General features: G+C 42.6%; 1 protein-coding gene across 1 annotated transcript; it reads right to left on the bottom strand.

Moving 5' to 3' along the window:
• Positions 1-1361: 1361 nt before the first annotated feature.
• MSL2 (MSL complex subunit 2) lies at positions 1362-19450 on the bottom strand. The gene is made up of 2 exons (XM_054206645.1): positions 18873-19450; positions 1362-5027 (listed from the first exon to the last, which is right to left on the bottom strand). Exons 1-2 carry the CDS (start codon positions 19012-19014, stop codon positions 3430-3432), a joined length of 1740 nt encoding a protein of 579 aa, XP_054062620.1. The 5' UTR covers positions 19015-19450; the 3' UTR covers positions 1362-3429.
• Positions 19451-19617: the final 167 nt, after the last annotated feature.

Below are 19617 nucleotides of genomic sequence, written 5' to 3'. Positions count from 1 at the left end.
CCTTCCACTCAAAAATCAAAGTTCAGGTGTCTCCTCTTTCTTGAAAGAGCATCTTCCACACGTTCAGATCTGGATGGCTGAAAGCACTAGACTAATTTTGTACCACTACACATGACCAAAAGCCCACCCCTTCTAGAAGGGGCTTGCTCCCATCTTTGCAGCGTGTTTCCAGGCAGGAAGATTCCCACTGCAAAACATCTGATGAGCAGTTCATCAGCCGCAGTTCATCAGCTTTTCCTTTCTGATGCAGCTCTACAAATTACAGGGGTTTAATAAAGTTTGGAAGTTAATCGCCGTCTTCAAGAGGACCAGGAAGAAAGGTGAAATATCACGCACTTCCTACCTGAAAAGAAATCCCCACACAGCTCCCTCCGAGCTAACGCCAAGACAGTCCCCCACATCCACAGCATCCGAGGGCAGCCGGGGGCCTCCCGCCAGCCCAGCCCCATCTTTGCTGGAGCTAAAACTGATCCGTGTGACTGCTCTCCGTCAGCGATTCCCCACCTACGGCCAGCCGGGAGCAAGGCCTTGCTGTGGGACGTGCTGGAACAAATTTTCGCTCAACTCTTGGACTGCAACCAGCGCTGGAAGGTCCCAGAACGGGAACCGCTGCCCCTATCGCTCTAACATGGAAACTTAACGCTTTTCCAACTAGAACCGCTGCAATTATTTTCAGCAACATGACCGTCCTTTCCATTGCTCAGCTTATTCAAGAACAACTAGCCGTAAGTTAAGAAAACCAGACCAAGACAACCCTAATTTAAACAATTAGAGAATTAGTCATCAAGGGACTAAGTAGTATTTAGACAGTAAGTTCAACATATGCCACACTGATGCCCTTAGCAGTTGCAAAATAGAATTAAAAAACTAACATTTATTAAATCAATTTGAATTTTAATATACATTTCAAGAACGTGGCAGCATAAAAGGAAATGTTTTTAGAAACAACCTGAATCTACCATTTGCAATTTTACATCAATGGTCAGGGTTTTCCTGTCAACAGTTCCAAAACACGCTTGACCTAAATTCTCCGACTTTTGGTACCATATTGAATGCAGCAGTGAGATAGTAAGGATTCCAGGTACTCCCGCATTTCTGGAGCAAAGGTACTCTGTATGTAATTTAATGAAAGTCCTAACAAATGTACCAGCAAACAATCTCAGCAAAACTTAACAGCTCTGCAAAAGCAGTCGGACACAACCCATGCTGTGCAGTTCGCTCCCCTCAAACCAGACTCCGGTTTGGCTACTTTTCTTACACGTAGTGGACTAATAACAGATTTACATTAGTAGGTCACCATCAAACCACCAAATTAGAAAATGGTAGAATCCTTTTGGGTCAACACAAAAATCACATACAAGTTTAACTAAATACATTTTAATAGGACATCGTTAAATCTCATGAGGGCTAAAAAACACAGATCTTAGGTACTTGGGTTGGCAAATAAAGACAAGAATACTAAGAAGCATTTTCCACCATTTACTCATTATCAAAAATATTTTTCAACTCTTCTTGCAAAACAAAAACAAAAAAGTACAGACTGGACACGTACATCACATTTTTTTTCTTCCTATGGCTTTAACCCCCCACCCTACCCACCCCACAAAAAAGACGGGGGGAGAAACAAACCAAAACCAACAAAAAGATCCGACCACATTCACAGAAAATGACACCATGGTACACTACAAAACAAAAGGAGGTGTCATTTGTGTCCAAAGGTTTTTGCTTATTTCTTAGGTGAGGAACCGTCATTGTACATGCTTTGTGCCAAATCAAAATACACCTAACGTTAGGCCCAAAAGCGCCACGGGGGTCGTTGGATGAATAAGAGGACAGATGGATGCGGTAAAGTAACTCAAAAGCTTCACATACTATTTAACATGCTGTTGAAGCAGGAACTGCCTTTTAAATTAGAAGGTAATGTTTTGTGTTCTAGTCAGCCCATGTTTGATTTGTGCTCTCTCATTCAAAGAGGAGAAATTTCTGCTCTCACAAAGCAATCTGACTCGTTTAGGCTGCCAAGGAAGCCCTAAATACAAGTCTTAAGTTCTTCCACTTGTACTCTCATTTAGGGATTGCGCTGAAATAAACCATTTTTGCGTAAAGCTGGATTCCTACAAAGGCGCTTTCATTTTACCACTTTCTGAGATAAGCTCTTTGACAACTTGGTGTTATTTTTCCATTGGCCTTTCAGCCCAGGTTGAAAAGCACTGACCTTCGAAAGCTACTTTCAACATTACTAGCGAAAAATGAGATAGATTCTGGGTGGAGTGAGTTAGCTAGCTTATTCTGGCTAAGAAACGTCTGAAATACCTGACCTTAGCAATCGATCCTCTGCCCCATCCAAAAGATGCCCATCAGCGAAGAACTACCCTCAAGGGGATGGGTCCCAGGTCTGTTGTGGTATAAATGTAATCAAACACACGCACCCCCCCGCCCCCGTGGTGATAACTGCTGTGGAGGTGTCTCTGTATCCCAGGCACTGAGCAGCAGCGGGGAGGGGGAATGATAATCAGACAAGGGGTCTCTCTTTAATCTACAAACCCCCCTCTTTTCTAGAGGCAACAGCAGTAAAAACAGCAGAACTCAAAAACAAAAACACCACCAAAAAGGGGGGTGGAAAAAAAAAAACCAGTAATTTTCTCCCCCCAGCCAAAAGTCAGTAACACGTCAAACAGACAGGGCTGGCACCGAGGGCACAACTGACCAGGAACAGGACCAGTGGGATTGTCAAGAAAACAAAAAATGAATAATGTTAATGGGGACGGTGCGTCCGCGTCAGTGGTTCGACGTTTGCGTTGAACCAACTGATCTTCCTGAGCCTTGTCTGGAGATCGAGCTGCTTTTTGGGCTATCGGCTTCCTCAGCATATTTACTGATCTGGTTTTATTTATTTTTTAAACTGTTCCATAGAGCAGCTAACCAATTCTCTCCATCAGAAATGATCTACCCTTTTCAGACTGTATTCTCCAGCTCAGTGCTGAGTTCCCTACAGGAACACAAGGTTATTTCCTAGTAATGGTGACTGTAAGTAATCAATAATTATTCTTCTACGCCACAATCTAGCACAGTTTAGATGGACTAACTAGATACCACTTTTCTACATTTAAGCAGAAGCTTTGACTGAGCACAAAGCATGACCGAGTACAATGAGGTTAAATATATTCCTTGCCAAAGATCTTGTGATAAAATCATTTACATCAGCAATTGATCTCAAACTATGAGGTGCTGTAAGAACTAAAAACAGTTTTAGGGTAACTCCTCCATTATCTGCAACTATTTCCCAGACACTAATACACATAACATAGCAATGAAAAACACTTGATACAAGTGATCTAAACGCAGGAGCTCCAGCAAGTTAAACAGAACCATAGCTGCCATAAAACTGTAGCAGTTCCCCTACTGATGGCAGGGAAAAGAAAGAAAGATTCAACAGTCATATCTCATGTCTATAGCTTCATCCAAACTTTTCTCGTCGTGTGTACTGGCAGCTAAAAACGTCGTTACTGGTGACCCTGTCACATTGATTACACTGGTGCTTGTGCTGGCATTGCGCACCGCAATGCTTGTCACATTAATGCCCAAAGTAAGCCTAGTCTGCTCCAAGGCCTTTTCTGGCACTGCAAATGCCTCCAGCTTCTTCTCCCCGTTAGCCATGTAGGAGTTTTGGCAGCCACGGCATATGCAGTCAAGGCAGGCTTTGCGGTTAGAATAGCAAGGGCAGCGTTGGCCACGGCATGTAAGAACACTTGGATTTTGGGTGGCACGACCACATTTACACCCTTTCTTTTCTTGTGGCTTTTTATACACAGTTTTTGTTGGGCTTCCTGGCATAACGTTACTGCTAGGAACTTTCTCCTTTGCTTTGTCTTTTGTTTTCAGCACCCCTGGTTTGGCTTTTGGGTGGGATTTCTTAGGGGCATGTTCCAAATTCTTTTTCATGCTTTTGTTAGACAGGAGCACAGTTTTACTTATTTTGGGAGTAGTGCCTCCATTAGGTACAGTTGCGATAGGCTGCAAAGACATTTTATTTTCCTGTTTCACTGTTACCGGAGCCGATGCTCCCAATGTTGGGCCACAGATGATGCTGGAGATGGGCAGAGGTTGAACCTTTTCGCTGTCGCTTTCTGATCGAGATCGCTTTCTGTTTAACTTAACTACCTTAGGCGTCGCCGCCGTACAGGAGATTCCGTGAGGAGAAGCATCTGTGGACATGAAAATGTTATGGCTAAGGGGCGGGGGAGAAAGCTGCAGGAAAGGGCCGTTAGTCATGTTCGCTTCCAAGCTGGGCTGCAAATTAGAATCACAGACTTCAGTATTTGAAACGGTCTCTAAGCTCCGGAGCACCTCCTCAACGCTAAGGAGGAGCGAGCCGCCTGGTTTTATATCTTCACTGAAACTGCAGATGTCAATGCCTGTCGTGCACAAGTCACTAGTAGAAACTGTATCGCACACAGGCTGCAGGCTGCTAGAGATATCTTCAGTTTTTATATACTCTCCAGTACTACAGACATCAATTGTGTTTGCGTGTTCAGGAGAAGGAATATTCACTCCGAGTTTATCTACTGAAAGCCCATTACAATTGGGCAACCCGTTGATAACAGAACCTCTAATATCAATGTTGTGTGTGCTTTCAGGTATTGACGTAAAACTAGCTGGAGGATCGGGTGTGAGTTCTGAGGTTGAAGGTACTGGGGAATGTGTCAAACACAAAGCCAAGGCTGTATCGGAAGATTTGTCTGTCTCTTCGTGGAGTGGTGAGCCATCTTTGAGCAAAGCCAAAAGATCTGCAGAACAATCGACTGCCTGGATTATATCTCGTGCCAGTGGAGTCTGCGTTATGTATTCGCAGAGTTTCTTATAGCAGTTCACTAAGATGCTTAGCTGCTTATTCTCCTCAAACTGTTCGTAGTCCTTGCACCAGCTACATGACGGTTTCATCATCATCTTCTTGCCTTTACAAGTTTTGCAGACATAATGCTGACACGTGGAGTTGGTAGGAGCAATAGGGTCTTGTAGCAAATTTCCTAAGGAAAAAAGAAAGAGAAAGATTACGATGGACTCAAGGCAGGTTTCCAGGATAACGGGGGATGAATTTTTTGTACTATCAAAAAAACTGCCTGAAAAAGTTCAGTAAGTGACAAGAAAACACACCATCCAAACAACAGCCTGTAAAAGTTTTCCATGGCTGCCATATCTGGTTTTAAAACATTAAAAAAAAAAATTAGAAGAAAACCATCACACCATAATTTGTTGTGCTGCTTCAGCCTTTGGAAACGCTCTCAAGTAAAACACTACCGATCCCCTTGTCCCCTTCTGCCACTGAAACTTACACAACACCCAGGATTTCTATGAATTCACCAAAAGTGCAACAATAAACCCCCATGAAGAGCCACTGCAGAGATTTTAATGAAATTAGCGAAAAATAAATGGCAACGGAGCAGAGGAAAACTCTAAAAGGAATGTAAAAATGATGAAATACCAACCCCACAAGGAAAGAAGACACAGCAGACTGTTTTACTTTTCGTTTAGCTGGGACTAAAAATAGAGCCTCGCTTTGTGACAGTCAATGCCATGAATAAAGACCAACATTTTTAGCTTTGCAACCAACAAAAACCATTAAATGGATCCCACGATTTCTTATAAACACTGAATAAAACACCTAGTAATGTATTTGAATAAAAATGAAAGAAAAAAGACTATATTGCTCGCTAGAAGACCACTCTTCTGCCAAACCAGAAGGTACAACAAGGTGACTCTGAACCTCTCCTGGGGAGAGGTGGCTCCTGGTTTTCCCATTCACAGGCACACATCAATGAAATAATATTTAAAATAGTGATACTGTCATAGCCACGATGCTTAAATACTTGTAAGTGTCAACAGCAGCTCATGTCCTGGGCAGGAGCAAAGAAGAAAGGATTTTCTCTGAGATCTTAACTGTTAAGAATAAAGAACTAATAATAAATATCAGTTGCTAAAGGCATCACCACACCTGACAGCACAGAACGTTTCGAGACACACAGTACTGAGTCTAGAAGGTCTCTAGAATGTCTCCAGATCTCAGAAACAGTAAAAACCTGGAATAATGTTTTTTTTGTTTTTTCTTAAGAACGAACCAAGTAACACATAAGGATAAAATATGAAAGAACGGAGGCAACTGAAATTCTGTATAGAAATAATCCAACTAGTAACTGTATCCAGAAAGTGACAGTATTGCTTTGCTATTTGTAGCCAGCTCTAAGCCAGAAAGATAATCTAAACACCTACATTAAATTCCAGAGTTATCTACAGTCATTCACGCAACAGGTTTCCCTCCTTTCCAAGAGCAGATTTTCAGCTTTGATCAGACCTTTCTCCCCATGAGGAGCCTTTGTTGGAGGAATCACAACCATCAGCAAATTCGCACCCAGATTTTCCAACGTGAAAAGATGCTCTTACCAAAAAAATGAATAAAATTAAACAATTTGGGAAGAGAAAGCAAAGTGCATATATTGAAACAGACTGAGGAAAAAAAGAACCTTATCAATTATAAAGATATTTTCTCTTATCCCTCACTTGCCAAGGACATTGTAATCACACAGATCTTCTGTAACTGATTCTCGTGATAGCGCTTGGAAGGTATATAATTAACTGGACCTAGTCGAGTGGACTGAGTTATCAACTAAGGAACAAACCCCAGCCTTTCTACCTTGTATCACCTTAGACGAGAATCCAAGGCCTCAGGTAGAAGAGCAAGACACACTATAGTAACCTTTGGCGGTGGTAGCACTTAGAATATGAAACTTGTCCCCAGTCTGTCGCTTTTGTCAAAATGTTCCACCTCCTTTCCTAACCTAACCTCCATACTCTTCGCTATTCAAACAACTACTGAAAATTCAACTTTTCATGTGCGTTTAAATAGGAAATTTGCATTAGCGCAGTGATTCTGCACCACTGTTGAATTCCTTGAGTGAGCGGACCATCCCATTTTCCCTTGGAAATCTGAATGCCCTGGTACCTCTTTGGGAAAGGGCTGCTCCAGCCCTCCACCTGAGCTCTCTTGCAGTAACAGTGGCCTCATTTAAACTGGTTTTTGAGCAACAAATAAGAGTCAATACTGAAGTCATCATTACATGGCATTTTTATAATAAATTGAGAGAAAATATAATTGTTCAGAAAGCTGGCAGGTGGCACCCATCTACCCAACATCCAATAGTGAGAACTGTCATTACAGCACAACGGGAACAGGGGTCGCAGGGAGAGGCGCAGTATCTGAACACGGCTAATTGAAAGCAACGCAGGAGGAACACTAAGCGTGAGAAGCTGTAGAACAGAGAAAGGTTCAAAGCACAATTACAGCAATACTAGATGGGAAACGCACTTCACGACCAAAGAGCAGGTATTTAACTCTTCTTTGCTGATGAAATGAGGAAGGGCTGCCTGAGGAAGGGCCACTCCACAAGACCCCACCAGCAAAACACTCCTCAAGTTAAGCAGTGAAGACTGAAAGCCAACAGATGGAATGTGAAGTCACAGACCCAACCTGCAAGTGGACATTTTTTCTTTTAAAGTTCCCTTTAAATGGTACTGTGCAAACAGCAATGCAGGCAGAGACAGCCATCGTGGTCCTACGACTGGATTTGATTTTGTGAGAAAAGTTGCTAACTCCCATGGGGAAAACCAAAAGCAAGCTTTAAATCCCATTGGCTAGTCTCGGAAGTCACGTCCTTCAGCAGAAAGAGTTCACAAACAACTGTCCCTTCTGGATCTTGAGCCTTTCCAACAGGGCAGGCAGAAAGCCATGCCAGGGCCAACGCAGGAGGCAAACGCACCTAACAACTCCTTCATTTAATGCTTTGAGACTTCGGATGCCATCGTGAAACCACACACATCCACGGCGCTTCCAGGACCAAAATCCCACCAGCATTAATACCCAACAGAACAAAGCTGTTGGGTGTGCTCCTCAGTCCATCTTTAGCCCCTCTTTGCTACTTATGATGATTAAGTATGAGTTATGATGATCAATGCTTTACAGAATATGAAGCACTAAAATATTTCAGAGTTGCAACCAAATAAAAAGTACAAAAATTTAACTTTTAATTAGGTTTCAAAAAAAAAAAAAGTCATCACCAACTGTGTATTTTACTTCTCCCAAAATATATTTGGCTGAAACTGTTGAATGGGTACGAATGCTAAAAGAGGATACTGAAAAATTTAAATTTCCGGAAGATTTGAGGGAAAAAACCCCCACAGACAGACAAGACAAAACATTTTACATGCTCTCACTGAAGGAAAGAACAGAGCGAGTTCTACTCTCAGTAAATGCCAGGCAACCTACACGGGAGAGACATTAGGAATGCCTGAGATGTGGAAATATTTTCAGCTTGAGCTCATATCTCATTGAATATTCATTCTTCAAAGTTTCTCTCTCGTATGGATTCTGTGGCACCTATCACTTTCTCCAGCTTTAGTATCATTAAACTAAAACAAGAGTCAACCGTGAGATGCAAATTCACAGAAAATTAAGTTTCATTACTTTTAATACTCAGGGAATAGTATTAAGTCAGCAACACTATCCTGGACAGACAACACCCAAGCTGCTGCCCAGAATCTGGAGGTACCAAGCTCTGGGATGTTCCAAACAGCTGGGCTGTACGGGCTCCCAAGGCGTAACACTCGTTTGATGCTGCGAATTACAAGATCTTCCCAGATTAAGATGATGAACTCCACCAGGAAAATAAATCTCCTCTTTAACTACTTAAAACCTAATCAGTCACAACAGGCTTTGACAAGAAGTTCCCTGGTCTGCTATCGATCATGCTGAGAATGACCTTTTTGTTTCAAACATTACTCTTACTAGTGTCACTTGACAATCCCTGGTTCTTGGGTTGGACAAGGCAACAGTCAATCCCTGTCCCCTCTTCCACACCACTCGTGGTTTTCCAACACCTATCATGTAACCCTCCAAGTCTTTTCCGGACTGTACACAAGTTCTTCTGACGTTGGATCACCCTTCTCCTAACTCTCCCACAGTTCTTTTTTGAGATGGGGGGACCACAACTGCAACACCATAAGATACAGGTGAACCACAGCTTTATACAGTGCCATAATACAGTTACTCCCCTTTATTCTCTATTCCAGTTTTGGTTTTCAGCATTTGCTTTGCTCTTTTGATTGATGCTCGGTACTGACCTGACACTCTCATGGAGTTTTCTATTGCAAGGTCAAGATCTCACTTTTGGCCTGTAACCAGCAGTGCTACCACTTTCTATAAATTTACAAATTTATATAGATCTGCAAGATAAAAAAATGGTGGGCTCTGAGAAGTTAATATTTTTCCATGTTTATAATTTTATTGCGCAGTCATTCATCCGCATAAGATCCTTCCGCGATTACTCAATGCAGGCCTTCATTTTTACTGCCCTAAATAGCTTGGTATTACTAAACTTTGCCTCATCTTTTCTCACCCTCTTTTGCAAGGGGTATATTAATACACCAAAAGCAAAACCGTGTCCTTACAAAGCCTCCAATAAGAGGCTTTCCCTAAACAACATCAGTTCTTAACTATCCTACTTTCAGAAAGATTTACTAAACATCTCCATTAATATGAGCACTTACATTTAATATGCTGCATATACAGAGGAAATACTTTTAATATATTATTTCCAAAATATCACAGCTGTCCTGGAAAGGTTGCTACCAGGAGGGAGGTCATTTAAACCACAAGGAATACTTCCTATTGTGTTCCTTAATGAGTGTTACTTCACAGCTGCAGGAAGAGGGGAAGCATCTGCAAATTGTATCTCAGAGACCAAAGGGAGGAGAAGAATTGGGAATCAAAGCCATTGTTAGGTTTATATATCCAGCAAATGTGCTACAAATGGATGAAATTCACCGAGAAGAAAGACTTGAACAGGTCACCTCCTTCCCTTCTCATCCCTCCTCAGCAAAGGCAGCAATATAATGCCCTAGAAAAGGGGCTAAACACCAGTAACTACTTTAGCGCCCTTGGAAAAGCCTACTGAAACTTGATATATTGCATTTTTTAACAACTCAAAGTCTTAAGAATGATGTTAACTATTAAATCTTAATTTGATGAAGTAAACTAGAAAAGTTTATGATGTCAAGTTTTTGTTACAAGTATAAATAAATGTATCACTGGGGTTAATCTCCAACATTTGTCTGCCAAAAGAGTCTCTTTAATCTTTGACTGCATTCCTATCACCAGAAGTCACCCCTGTTTTAAAGCAAGCAGGAGCTCAGCAGCCCAGCCCTCTTCTGCTGTCACTCCCCCTGACTGAGGCGGGGGCAGGCGCAGGACTGGCAGCCACGAAGAAGGGGAGAAGAAAGCTCACCCGCACCAGTTCATCTCTTAACATCGAACATTACAATGACCAAGATGGCATCTTTAAACCAAGAATTACAAAAAGCCTCTGTGAACTTTGGATCAGTCAGAAGTTCTACAGCTCTGTTAAATCTAGCCAGTTTAAAAAACCAGGAAGCTATAATCAATCTGACCAAGCACACGTATACTTTTATGTTACACTTAATATTTGACAAGCACCTCAAAGTACTAAGCAGAAGCTTAACAGTTGGACTGCTAGACTTTCAGGATTTTCATTTCTGGGTTAAACATGATCCAATTGTTTCTACTAAAATAATTAGCATCAGGCAGTAGGTTCTAACAAATTGCTATTCAAGCTTCAGAGGTAACCACCTCCTGAAGGATGGGAGCTAGTCCTCACCAGTACCACTTGATAACGACTTTTTGAAATTCAGGTGTCCGTTTACCTACGGCTCAAGCACTTCAGCTGAAGAAGCCCCTAAAGAAGGCTTGCTCCCCACACCACCCTCCTGCACCGCTCCCTTCTTCAACCCCACACAGCACCTTTTCATCTAAGAAACTATCAGCTGGATCCCACTGAAGGGTAAGGAGATCAATGAGGTTTCAAAGCACAACAAAGAAAGATGCAATCATAAAAGCAGTAGCGTTTTCTGAGTTTGATAAAAAACCTAAAAGCACTATTTGCAAAACTATTTGATGACAGACAGACATATGATAAGTAGTGAAAAGGTCTGTTAACCATCTGCAGAAAAATAAAACAAATGTCTAAGATCTGTTTTATATGGGTGCAAGATCTGGATATTTACTACAACAGAAAATAACTAAATACAGTCTAAACCAGAGAAACTTCAAGAGAGGTTAGTGCAAGGGACAACTGCCAAGGACAAGACAACAGTGGAAGGCCTCCTTCCACAGACCTCAAGCCCTAACATAAACCCCTTCCAACCGGACACTGAAGATGGTGGGCTTGAACCACGGGCTCGTTGATACCTTTCACAAATGCTGCAACGAAGTCAAGAGGCAGAGTGACCAACGGAGGTTTGTCCTACCCCTGCCCCAACCAACTGTCCCGGTTAGAAGAGAGTTTGGCAACTTTTCTCACCAGGCAGAAACCTACTGGATCACCTGGCGGAGGTGCCACCCATCACCCAGGTGCCCTACACCCAACTCCCCAGCCTTTGGGAAACAAATCCCCATTTGTAGCTACCACACTCTTGGTTGGGAGGCACGAGGACACAAGACACATCTGCAATATTACTAGCACAAAAGTTTGAACCTATGTCTCTGAGTATTTCAGAGCATCCTCCATCAACAAACAACTATGAAAAATTAGCTACAGACATTACTACCCTCACATAGGGATGGTCATGACTAATAATAATTGTATAACTCTCTGGAAAAAAAAACAAAAAATGCACTATTTTTGTCTGAACATCATGGGAATCCGAATTAACCATGGTAATAATACAGTTAGACTATTTTTCTGCGTATTTGGAGAAATACAGTTAACCTCTTTGGCTAAAGTTCAAGAGAAAAACCAGAAATATGACAACAAATTGCATTTAAACTGTAGAAGGGACTGCTTTGTTTTCTGACTCCACCCCCCTGCATAATAAACAACAGAACATACTTTACCAAGTCCTATGTCAAAGTTATATTTCTGTTTGTAAGTACTTGCATTTACAAAAAAAAAAAATCACTGACTGGAAAAATTCTAAATGTATTTTTAATAAACTAGGTGGCAAAGTTCAAACTTTGTCATGAACAAGCTTTAAAAAGATAAATAAATTCATCTTTTTCACCATCCAGTATAAAGTTTGCATGTAATGATGTCTTCCGAAAGTCAAGGTTACTGTATTTTAAGAGGTTTTAAATGGCAAAGTAAACATTTTTCTTAGACACATAAGATTAATTTAACATGTTTCTATGCAGCATAAACACTAAAAGAGTTAAAACTTGCTTTGCAAGTTATAGATCAAGTCAAATATATTTATCACAAACAAAAAAAAAACCCAATCAATGAAAACTATTTTTTCCTGCCAAACAAAAAAATTCATGCCATCAAGATTAACCACGCAATCTTAAAGTAAACTGTGCTCCTCAAGCCCACTGGAGAAGGCCCAGCAAGCCCTGTGCTGCAACTGCAAGGCTCAGGAGGCAGAGAATAACAAATTACATCACTGAAGGACTTCAAAGTGAATTTCTCCATAAAAGCAGGAAAATCTTTACTATCTGGAAAGCACAGAAAGGTTGTGCTGTGCATCATTTCTCAATGCAAAGATGCAAAGAACCTTTTCTGGCCTCACACAGAACTCCAATAATATCCAGCAAATACTTACTCCATATTTAGTCAAACTAATCTGTAAACCATAACATGGTTAAGAAAACACCACCAAAGGAATCTGTGTTTGAACGCACTATGTCCATAGACCTGGACAACTAAGGTGTCCCAATAAAGATGCCTCTTGGCAACATATTAACTCTTCTTTAAACACTCTGAAACACAAACGGTTTAATCGATATCCTCAGGCGACCATCAAAACCTGTCCATCATCTCCCGTTGCCTCAACGAGAAACACGCTCTCATCTCAAATCACATCAGAAGACAATACTGCAATCTTCGCTCTGCAACCCACTTTTTTAAGCCCAGTATCAACCATCCACTAAGGTGGAAACCACAATTACTTCTCCCTACTCCTCAATTTTGATCTAAGACAGAGGAGTATTTTTAGTTTAGAAACCAATTTGAATTCAACTGGTAGGACTTTATGTTATCAAAACACATGCAGTACAATGCAGACAACCCTGAAAGAGCAGTTCTCCCAGGAGTCACACACAGGATTTAAAAAACAGGAAAGGGAAACAGTGAATTAAAGTAAGGAGATTTTAAGAGGAAGAGAAATCATCCAACATGTTCTTGGCTAAAAACTGCTGTATTCAGAGATGCGCGAGTGGACATTTTATAGGCAGCTGCCTGTGCTGGTTACCTCCAGAACAAGAAGAAAAGGAATACCTGCAGCACAAGGTATTTGAAAGATAGTTAGTCCCATAGTCCATGCTCCCTGATGGTTGTTTTGGAGATTCTGGTTATTTTGCACATTCTTCAAAAATTCAGGATTTTGGCAATCATTCGTGTAATTTTTAAGGGGAAAATAACATACTTCTAAAAACTACCGATATCTAATAGCTAGTCAGTATCTTTCATCATTGAAAATGGAGGAAAGAAGAAAATGTCAATTAAAAATACCTGAAAAGAAAGCATCGATCCAGATCACACTTCAAACACAAAAGGCAACTCTGATCTGGCAGCATGGCTCATGATCAGCCTTCACTCTCCTTAATCTAAGGAGAATGGACAAGGAATGAGAGTTATAGGCTAAACTTTTCCATTGCAAAACTTAAATACACTTTTTCACTTTAAAATGTCTATATCCAAGCTTAACTCACTTAGTCATGGCTCACATCCCAAACAGAAAATCCAGTATCATGCATATAATTAAGTTTTATTAGTAGTGAGAATTTGCTTCTTCTGCCTTTTTCCATCTCTGTGACCAGAAATCAAATTTTCTATGAAGTTTACAGCTAATTAGGTGTCACCCAACTATCTTCTCTTCTCTGAAGGTCATCACGTTAACTTCTGCATGCCTCAGATTGTCTCCATACCATCAGCAAAAAAAAGACTTTACTTACTCTAGAGCCATAATTCACTTGCATTCCACTTGCTTGTGGTGCTTCTTCCCCCTCAGATATTTGTAGACATTTTCATGTGAAAGTTTAATGAAACTGTGCAGGTCTAATTCACAATGTCCCACTGACAAAGTACAACCTAAAACAATAACCTCTACTTGGGATCCGTACCGACACCACTAAGAGCAACCGCCAAGGGGTCCGGAGAAGGTCACAGCACGTACCAGCGTAGGGGGGAAGCAGTCAGAACTGCAGTAGCAATGGAGAATTAGCTCAGCAAGGGGCAAGGAAGAAGAGAAGCCTTCACAGGTCCAACAACAGGGACAAGACGGCACAAAGATGGAAAATTTTACACAACTCCATATACCACCAACTATGGAGAAATTTCAAAGCTAGCTAGCAGGAGTTCCACAAGACTCAACTTCTGTTGACAGTATAAAATTTTCAAAAAATAAGCTAATACTTTTACACAACAGCAGGATGGAAATAACATCCCCATACTGTCCTTTAAATAGGAAAAGAGAACAATTTTAATTATTTTTTTTGGTAATCCATGCCATTCCCCATGCTTGGAAGTTGCTTCCATAACGCTACCTAACTATTTAGCCTTCAAGCCTCTCAGACTCTCAAGAGCTATCTCAAAACATCTGATGGGAGCTCTACAAGGTACCACTCAGTACCGTCATGCTGTTTCTTTGTTCCTTCCCACCCCTTAATCTCCCCTAAACCACATGTTGTCTCACATCCCCTTACTTAGATTACAGGATGTTTAAGGCAAGAACTATATTCTTATCCTGTATTTCTACAGCACAAGCTACAGCTGGGTTCCTGGCTAAACATAAATTGTTGTCCTAAAGCCACGCAACCTTTCAAGCACTTTCACATTCTAAATTGGCAATAACAATCTTTTGCACATCTTTTAAATATCTTTCGGAGGTTCCAGGATGAAGTTTTCCACGGATAAAAAGCTAAGCTGATCTGACTGGCAATCTGTCTCTTACAGGCATTTTAACTGAATTTGAAAAAAAGGCTGTTAATGCTGAAAAGCCAACAGAACCTTTGAATGACTTGCAGTAACCGACATGGTATTTGAAAAAGGGAACACCACTTTTAAGAAGATTTTTATCCCAATAGGCATTACTTTTAAAACATAGAAGTTTGTTGCATAAATCCTACTAAACTATTTTTAAATTCAATGTGGTATTAACATGCAATATAATAATAATCACTTTAGTCCAGAGACTGAAACTGAGATTTCCCATCCTCAAAGCACATAAGGCACATACCTTCTGTCTAATGCACGCTCGGGAGTAGTTATTTTTAAGTTTTAAAAGCTCTAGGAGATATTGTCTTATACATCCCTGTGAAAGGATGATGCATTACCTACAACACCATCTAGGAAACTATCACATGAGCACACTTAAATCCTAGAAACATACACCGCCGTACCATCGACATAATTTAACCTTTATAACCCATTAGGCAAGGCAGAGACCTCAAATCCACCTGGAAGAGATTTAGTTGACTTACAATGGCTGTAAATACAATACCGTATTTACATTATGACCTACTGATGGAACTTCATGTATGCCCATCTGAATCTAAAATCAGAGCTTTAATTAGAATTGCATAATTACAGGGGTCCAAAAACTTCTGCCACCCCTACCGTGTGAGCTGGTTTAAAAGATCATCAGACCAAAAGAAAATGAGTTGGCTTATGTCTAGTGCATTGAGAAAGTAGTGATTTATATAGCTGTCACTAATTTCTTCTAAAAACAAGTCTCTAAAATTAAAGGGACAATCTTGCCTGTGGAATTAATACCTACAGCATAACAAAGCCTTACAGAATGCATCCAGAGAGATTAAATACTGAGGAAAGGCTGATGACATAAGGAGCACTAATTTGGGGAGTAATTTCCCCAAGGGAATTCTTCGAAGTCCAACATTTGAGGCTTTAACCAATTGTAGGGGCTTTATGCATTACTGATAATTCATGCAGCATTTCTCCAACAAAGCACCATTTTTAAACATTTACAGTCAAGACTGCATTCTACTAAGATCTGTGCAAGGGAAGTACCAGACATGCAAAGATCCATGTACATGAACCCATACACAGGTATTTGGATCTCACAGTCTAAACAGACGAATAGGGTAGAAAGCAGTAGTAAGCATCTGAAAAGCTTTTAAATATTTTTTAAAAACCCATGCTGTGAAGTTTTGGGTGGTCACAGCACTCACTCTTGTGATCATAACATCTTACAAAGTAATCTTTACTTCAGTACCTAAACTTTACCTTTTAAATCACTAAAGTTACAAAGGTTTTGATGGTTGGATAGGCTTTACGTGACCTTAAGTATGCAGAAGGTATAACAGCTCTTAGCACTAACATGTACAAGAGAAAAAAAGTATTTTAAAAATATCACAGCAAGGTCAGAGGGGCAAAGAGAGAAAGGGGCACCAATATCCAGCCCTGATAGAAGTGGGAGAAAAGGAACACAAAAAGCAAACAAGAAAAAGAGGGCTGATTTGCCTTTACTGGTCTGAGCTGAAGATTTATGACTCTGGTCAACGCCAGAGCAGACAGTTTTGTATTGGGCAGGACCACTCTCCCATGACTAACTGCCTGCAGGTTCAAGAAAGACACTACTAACTCTGCAGGACAGAAACTGTATTTTACTGTATGGCTTCACAAAGAGCCTGGTATTCACTGAGGCCTCTGTATGCTACCACGCCACAAACAGGAGCCCAAGACACAGAGAGAAAGTACTGGGGAGTCACTTGTAGATAAAATATCTGAAACAAACAACAGTTATCTAAGAGCTAGGCACAGTAGAAAAAAATATAAGCCAAAGAAGTAACCTTAAAATTCAAAGAAAATAAAGGATGAAGAGGGGAAACGGAACCATTAAGAAACAGTTTGTAAGTAGGAATATCCATGGAAGCACAAGTCAATAAAGAAAACAAACGAAAATGCATGGTCTGCTCTACCAAACCGAGAGGGACAGAAAAGCCAAGCAAGAAAAGCTGAAGAGGGGAAAAATAGCTCAGGAATTCGGGCAGGGACAAATTAAAGATAGACGATTTCAATAGCACAGAGTGTAAAAATAAGACTGCAAAAAGCCAAGAAGGGAAGAAGTCAAGGCAAGGAGTACAAAGAACACATTTCAGAAGACCAGTCTTAAGAGTGGAGAGGCCAAAAAGCAAAGTAGTTAGAAACACGTAGTCCCTATGTTTAAAAATAAAAAAAATCAGAAAAATATCAGCATATTTTTAGCAAAAGCACTCTGATGATTGACCAAAAGCAAGAAGGACTTATTGAAAAAAGCACAATTAGGGACTGGAATTAACAGAGCCTAAGGTAACAAGCAAGAGCTAAAGAGCAGAGGTGCATCAATGTTGACATTAGGGTTATGTGAATAAAAAAACCCTTAGACAAATTATTTCAGGAAATGACGATGCAGTGATCCTGGGAATAGGCTCCCTCTTTCCCAGTACAAACAGATCTCTATTTTCTAAGACTTTAAGTGGGAGGAGCCAATGGCTACAGGATAGGAAGCATCCACCACTAGTTTAGCAGCCTCCACAGTTAAAATCCCGATTCTGTAAATAAATACAATATTTAACTTTATAAACCCCCGTAATTCAATTACATCTTATTGTGACCACACACATTAGTAAAGATAAACACACACAAACATAGTGGACATAAGTCAACTCTGTAAAGAGAATACAAACACACACAGGGCCAGGACTGAAAACTACCAGAAGGGAAAAAAAGGAGAATTAACACAATTAATCAACGGAGAGGTCTAACACTTCGGCCTCCCTCTCCCAATGCCGACCAAGGTTTCAAAGGAAAGTTCAAGAAAGGTTGACAGCTTATTCCAGAGCTTCCTACCAGGAATGGACACGTGCCTCCACTTCATAAACACAGCAGAATGCAATTCCTTCCCAGGGTTCCCCAGGCTGTAATACTGAAATTCCAGATCTCTGCCTTTTCCCACAAAACGCAGAATATGCTCTGGTTTGGGGGAGGGGGCAGAGCGGGGAGATCCTACCAGACTTTCAGCCTATTTGCTTTTTATGGTAATTATTGTTATAGGACAATTATCTGCTACTCACCCCCCCCCCCCAAAAAAAAATAAAAAATCCAAACATTGTTTCTGTGCGCTTAAAATTCCTGGCTTTCAATCTGAATTACTTTTTTGTTCTTTATGTTTCAAGGAGGGAATTAAAAAAAAAAAGGAAAAAAGTTCTTATTTCCCTGCCTCTATGGTCTGTATATTGTTTTGAGTATCTTTAACCACACTTGCTCTTAGTCATCACTTTTTTAAAGCAATTATCTCCACTATACCAGGGTATTCCGATAACCACTAATAACTACCATACCCTTGATGAAATAAAGTGACCATAATAAAGCGTTGCGTTTCGGGCAAAACACACTCTCTCAACAATAACAATAAAAAAAAAGCAAAACAAAACAGAATATTTTCTTCCCAGCCCGCCAGGCTATTCAGTCCCTAACGCCCTTCTCTCTTTCCCACCAGCGGCGCCCGCACGTTTCCCCCCAATTCGGGCTGGTTTTTCCCCACTCCACCGTTCACAACTCGCCGCCCCCCCCCCCCCCACCGCTCCCCAACACACGTGGGTCCCCCCCGCCCCCCCCCCGTCCCACCGGGACCGGGGGGGTGCTCCGCGGCGAAAATCCCGAGGAAAAGTTTTCCGGGCCGCCTCCGTGGGCGAGCCCGGCCCTCGAGGCGGGGGGGACACACACACGGCCCAGCCCCGCCGCCGCGGTCCCACCGGCGAAGCCCGCCCGAGGGGGGGCTCATTGTGCAGGGAACAAAAGAAAGATCCTCACCGCAAACGCAGCAGGAGAGGGACTGCCTGAAGTAGGGCAGGAGCTTGTTAATCTCGGTAAAGGACTGGGGATCCCCAGGGTCGTAGTTGAGCACCAGGCGGCTCGCTGAAACGTAGAGAGCAGTGGCATTCACCGGGTTCATCGCAGCCGCTCGCACGCCGCCGGCTCCGGGGTGAGAAGAAAGCGCGGCGCCGAGGCCGTGCCGGCCGAGGGGGCAGGTGGCCCCGGGGCGGGGGCGGCAGGCCGGGTGTCACCTTGGTCCGGGGCCACCTGGAGCCGCGCGGCGGCGGCGGCAGCGCGGAGGCCGCGGCGGCCCGGCGGCCCTGTCAGAGGGGCCGCGCTGGCTCCTCCTCCGCCTCCAGCGGGGCCTCGCTCCCGAGCAGCGGCCTCGGCCCGCCCGCAGCCGCACAGCGCAGGGAGGAGGCGGCGGCGCGGCTACTCCAGGCTGCGGGCCATGCCGGGCCGCCCTCCCCTCCGAGCGGACGCTTCCTCAGCGGCGGCCCGCCATGGCGGCGGCCGCAGGGAGGAACGGCGAAGCCAGCTCAGGGCGGCGGCGGGCCGGGCCGCGCTGCCCGATCCGGCGGCGGGGGAGGGAGGGAGGGAGGGAGGGAGGGGAGGGAGGGAGGCGGATGCACCTGGGCCTCAGCGCGGCCGCATCACCGCGGCGCCGCCGCCGCCTCCTCCGCGGGGCCGGTGGCTGCTGGCCGGGTGGCCGCGGGGCGGGCGCCGCCGAGCGGGGCCGGGT

The sequence above is a fragment of the Rissa tridactyla genome, chromosome 6 (genome assembly GCF_028500815.1).
Source record: "Rissa tridactyla isolate bRisTri1 chromosome 6, bRisTri1.patW.cur.20221130, whole genome shotgun sequence".
Lineage (NCBI taxonomy): Eukaryota > Metazoa > Chordata > Aves > Charadriiformes > Laridae > Rissa > Rissa tridactyla.
Note: the sequence above shows the minus strand (reverse complement) of the source record. Positions and strands in the feature narration are given on the sequence as shown.

Bases quoted from the DNA above. Each gene is read 5' to 3' on its own strand.
- MSL2 (XM_054206645.1), bottom strand. From the start codon at position 19,014: ATGAACCCGGTGAATGCCACTGCTCTCTACGTTTCAGCGAGCCGCCTG. The intron at 5,028-18,872 runs GTGAGGATCTTT...TTTTTTCCTTAG, and splicing joins CCTCTCCTGCTGCGTTTGCG to GAAATTTGCTACAAGACCCT.